This window comes from Ctenocephalides felis, unplaced genomic scaffold (genome assembly GCF_003426905.1).
Source record: "Ctenocephalides felis isolate EL2017-DRISC unplaced genomic scaffold, ASM342690v1 CF-g0.4_SCAFFOLD_03573, whole genome shotgun sequence".
Lineage (NCBI taxonomy): Eukaryota > Metazoa > Arthropoda > Insecta > Siphonaptera > Pulicidae > Ctenocephalides > Ctenocephalides felis.
The window spans coordinates 10,695,276-10,701,209 of NW_020539727.1; the positions used below are offsets into that span (position 1 = coordinate 10,695,276).

General features: G+C 26.9%; 1 protein-coding gene across 1 annotated transcript; it reads left to right on the forward strand.

Annotated features, from left to right (window-relative positions):
* The first annotated feature begins 1,481 nt into the window (after positions 1-1,481).
* On the forward strand, positions 1,482-5,934 carry LOC113389493 (protein claret segregational-like). The gene is given in 5 exon segments (XM_026626521.1): positions 1,482-1,804; positions 2,138-3,149; positions 4,928-5,325; positions 5,328-5,441; positions 5,704-5,934. Coding segments are annotated over 5 exon segments (1,896 nt in total). The 5' UTR covers positions 1,482-1,663.

Genomic DNA, 5,934 nt, shown 5'->3' on the forward strand with positions numbered 1-5,934 from the left:
TTGTTATATTTAGAAAAAGAAAAATTATAAGTCAATAAATTGTTGTATTATCAAAATTTAATGCTTACTAAAAAAATGTTTTGTAAAACAATGTAATTAATACAAGCCTGAAATAATGAAAAATACATATTTATATATTTTATATTGATTATGTATAACTATTATCTATATATTAATTACATTTTATTATATAATAATTGTAATTTTATGATTAAAAGACAAAATAAAAGTTATCACATAGCGAAAAAATGTTTATTTTGCAAACAGTTTAATTAATACAATGCTGAAATAATGCGAAATATATATTTGTAGTGTTGATGGATCACCGTGGGTTCCCAAGCCCTATGATCGCATTTGCAGTGAATCGGTCGAGGTATTGAGTCCTACCTACTTGTCAACTTGGTCTTGTCTTTATAATAATGTCTAAATTATGTCTTTATAATAGTGTCTAAGTCTTTAGTTTGACCAAAAAAATGAGTAAATTAATTTATTATTTACTTATTCTATTGATAAAATACTATTTATCATTATTATATTGTTTTTATTAAGAACTATTCCGAGATTATGACATAAGCTTTGAGGCACTTAACCTTAAAATTATTTACTGCATTTCTTTATTTAATTAATCATTATACTTAACTGTGTTTTAAGTACGTTGAAGTAAATTTATAAATTTCAATAAACATTAAGCGTTCACATTATTACTGTATCTTGTTTATTATTATTTATAACAATTATTTAATATCTTTTTTCTTTAACAAACATGTAAAACCCATGAAAACCACACACTGATAGCGGATAGCCCCAATTAGTTCATATTTATTACGGCGCTGCAGTCACGCTCGGAACTCTTCTTTTATCTATGCACTTATCGTAAGGTAAGTTATAGTAATCGCAAAAAAACAATAATAAAAATCTTTATATATCCCTACGCTTCAAAACTTTTTGAACATTTTGGCGTGCATTAAAAGAATCGGAATTCTGTGTGTGTGTATGCATGCATATTTGCATGTGTGTGTCTGTATTTGAGGATACAATTTTTCGACGATTTCGAGAATCACAGTCAACCGATTTGGATGATTTAAAAAACATTTGATCTATATTCTTACGAACATTTGATCTATATTCTCAATTTCAATCATTCAAAAAACATTTAAAAAAAATCAAAATTTTTCAAAAAAGTCTATTTTTTCAAAATCTTCAGAAATCAAATTATTTCAAAATTTACAAATAATTTAAAGCTTATAAAAATTTTAAATAACTGAAACCAAGTACATATTTTTCTGCAGCATTATATATTGCTGAGTCAAGTTAATGAATTTTATTTTCCAGCACAAATTGTGCATTAAGAGGCCGATGGGAGATATGAGTTGTCGTATCCCGCTTTACTGAAACTTCATTATCTATGCTACTACTCTTGAACAACGTTGGCGATGGCGGTTGAGCCACATCAAAAGAATCGTTATTTCGTTTCTTGCTTGACAGGAGATATAAAGTTTTTTTTTTATTACTGTTTTACGTCTTCACTAAAGATTTTAAAGGTTTTAATTTGTACAGATTTTAATTAATTTTCTAATTTACTATTGTTATTCTATTAATATTTTAAGCTGTTTACATAATAGTGGTATTTAACTTTAATATTTTATTAAATTATATATTAAAAATGAGTGATAGCAGAATACCCAAAGTAACTCCAGCTTCTAAAAGGGTACTTGTCCAACCTAAATCTTACAGTGCTTTCACAAGTACAACATCCAATTCAAATACGAAAAATGCAGTACCAACTCTTACTAGACAGGCAACTGTAAGCATCATAGTATATTATTTTGTAATATAAATTCTTTTGAGATAATGCATCATAACAAAAATATAGATACCCTTACTAGTGAATCTTAGTTTACAGAGATTTTATATCTCATTCTATTTACATTGAATTCTTGCAATGAATGCAAGTGTTATCGATAATGATTTTAGCAACCAATATGATGAAAGTCATTTGCTTTTTACTAACTAAACTAACTGTGAAAACTAAACAGTAGTCCCATGTTGAAAATTTGCATGTCTTCTTATTAAATATGTATCAGCACTATGACTGTGGTATTTAATGTATATTCTTAAAATGCTGTGATTTTTTCAGAATCTTACTAGTACTAGCGCCAGACGTATTTTGCCTAATCGTAATTTAATGAGAAGAAGTAAATCATTTTCTTCATTAAAATCGGCATCAAAAGAAAACGTTCCTTTCAAAAAGCCAACACCAGTGGTTAAGCCGTCATTGCCATCAAAAAGAGCTGCATCTTCGGAGCTAGCACCAAATCCATCATCTTCTGCTCCAAAGCAAGCTAAAGTAAAGATACCTCCATATGATTTTAAAGCTAGATATAATGATCTTTTAGGCAAACATAATGCTTTAAAAGAAAAACATTCGGTTAATGAGAATAAGATAATTACTTTGGAAAAAGAAAATTTAACCATTAAGCATGATATTGTAAATTTAAAATCACAATTAGAGGGAATAACCTCAGCACATGATAAACTGATTCAGGAGCATAAACAGTTGCAGACGACTTCCTCTGAGGTTACATCAAAATATAATAATCTTGAAATTCAAAATTCAATACTTTCTCAAAAATATTCAGATACTTGTCAATTGCTGAAAGAAACTGAAAGTAAAAACTTAGAATATCTAGACAATGTAAAACATTTAACAAATGAAAATAAAGACTTAGAAACTAAAGTTGGAACCCTTAATGCCAAAGTGATTTCTCTCGAGACTTCTGTGAAAGAATATGAAATCTTACTGCAATTAGCTCATGTACAAAGGAAAAATTTAAATAACCAAATTTTGGACTTGAAAGGCAATATTAGGGTATTCTGCAGAATCAGGCCACCTCTTCCTGTCGAGAGAGATGAAGAATTATGTGACTGGAGCTTTTCTGATGATTGTTCTTTAAATGTAGCCAAGAGTTGCGAGCATACAAGTTCCTTCAATGGAGCAGCTACGCCAACAAAACACAATTTTGCATTTGATAAAGTTTTTGCTCCGTGTGCCTCACAGGAGAATGTCTTTGAAGAAGTTGAGGGACTTGTGCAGTCTGTTTTAGATGGCTACAATGTCTGCATTTTTGCATATGGGCAGACTGGTAGTGGTAAGTATCATTATATATATATATATATATATATATATATATATATACTAGTTGACCAGACAGACATTGTCCTGTATCAACGTCTACAATTCAAATCTCTACTATACTTTTTAATATTCTATTTGATGTTCTGCCTTTGTGATTCATTTATGGTCTTAGCATAAGCAGTATAAGAAATTCAGGAAAAAATATCAAAGTATTTGCGGTAAAAGAACAATATCCCACTTAATTCTACCACACAACATAATTACTTCAATAATTATTCTATAATTTTTACATTTTTTACTAATAATTTAATAATAATTATTGTTTATGTTCAAATCTTAGGCGAATTAATTTGTAAAACTTGCTAAATATTCCATGTACAATGCCAACAAATGAATTTTTGACACATGAAGCAAAATTCTAAATAATTTTTTTAATAAGTAGAAATATTTTTGTGTATTTTAAATAATTTAGTAAAGTAAACCAAAATGCGGCATTAAATTATATAATTTATCTGCCAAACATATATACTGTTGACTGTATCTTATATTATTTTAATTTCTGCTACATCTCAGCTGTTTTCGGCAATTATAATGTAGACATTACATTTTTCTTGTATATTACATTCTAATATTATATAAGCTCATAATTTTAGCTAAATTCAAATTTCAAGTTAGTTGACATTTCTAGCAAATGCCAACTCAAATGTTTTCAATGTCAAACAATGATAAGTGTTTTTTTGTAATTTTTGCCATTTATTTCTACAATATTACTATAGATTTAACGTTCATTAAATCTTAAAAATTTTCTTTGACAAACTCTAAAAAGAATTATCAAAATCCATTAGAATAACCATTTAGGAGAAGTATCAAATCATACACCCATACAGAAGAATTTTATATATGATATATAAATATATATATATATATATATATATATATATTAATTAATTAATAATTTAATTTAATTTAAAATTTAATAAATAATTCAATAATTTTAAAATAATTTAATTTAAAAATTTAATTAGTATATATATTATTATATTAATTTTGTGAATATAAATATACTAAATGATAAACCATAAATCTGCAAACAACCATAAATCTGCAAAAAAATTACGAATTGTATTCACAACTTAATTAAAAAAATTACCATGCAGGAATAACGCTCATTGTGTAGCACAATATCATGTACTATAATTTATTAACTTAATCTTTCATACAATATTTAAATAAATAAATAAATATAAATATAAACATCTTGAAACCTATAATTGATTTGTTTTCTTAATTAACAATAAATATTAAAAATAAAAATTTTTTTGAAGCAGTATTTAATAGCGACTTTTAAGAATTCCACTATCAGCAATTAATAATGTATAGAGATATGTCAACTTTTTTTTTTTTGCTGGTATGAACTGCTAGATGATGATACATTTAGTATATTGTGTAGTCTTTTTATAAAAAACTTCTTATAAAAAATATATGAACAACAGGTTTTTAATCTTCACAAGACTTTTGTTGACTAAATATTTTTGCCAATATGTTTATTAAAGAAATCAATGCTATGATTGATTCACCAGATCATTATTTTCTATGAATCATTTAAAATGAATTACAGATGTTTTCAATGGAAACAGACAGTTAAGAAATGATGGTCAAAAGTAAAAATTGCACTTACTTGTACATCAGATAATATAATCATTGTATAGCTTTTAACTTAGATAAAATTCAAATATCAATATAGTATATAATATTATAAATGCAATGAAATTTACTATTTTATATTTACAGGTAAAACATACACTATGGAGGGTTCTGAACACAATATGGGTTTAATTCCAAGATGTATCGAATTTATATTTAAAAAAGTTTCTGATCTGAAATGTGTAGGATGGTCTTTTCAAATTAGCTCATCATTTTTAGAGATCTACAACGAGCAAATACATGACCTACTCGATTTGTCCAACAGAGATCTGGATATACGTCTTGCTAGTTCTCTAGAAAAAAATATTGTTTATGTTACAAATTTGACTGAGATTATTGTTGAAAGCCAAAATGAATTGAAAGACCTTTTAAGAAGGGCTCAACAGAATAGAGCAACTGCTCAGACAGAATCCAATGAAAGATCTTCTAGATCTCATTCTGTTTCAAAGATCATTATATCTTCATCAGATCCAGCTACCGGTGTGAAAGTTTCACTGGTGTTCTTAATTTGGTTGATTTGGCAGGATCAGAGAGTCCAAAGACTTCAGTAAGAATGGATGAGACCAAGAACATTAATAAATCTTTAGCACAACTTGGAAAGGTAATGACCAATTAAGAAATTATCAATTATTAGTAATTATTATTAAACTATTGCATTTGGAATACATATGCTTAAGAGATTAAATTATAATGAAGTTATATATTGAGTATTAGTTTGAAAGTGTTACTGAATCAACTAGTAGTGTTTATTTTTTTATATATTGCAAATTTAATTTACTTGCTTCAATATGTAATATATATATTAACTATATTTAATTATAAATCATAATTTCATTACTACTCAAAACTATTTGTTTTTTCAGGTCATATTATCGCTGCAACAAAAACAGTCACATATACCATATAGAAGTTCAAAATTGACATACTTGCTCATGCCGTCACTGGGTGGCAATTCAAAAACATTGATGTTTGTGAATGTAAATCCTCTATCTGCCAATTATTCGGAGTCTATAAATTCATTAAGATTTGCCTCACAAGTAAATCAAGTGAAAACATTAAAGGCGAACAGAAATAAATCCAAATTGCCAAAGTAG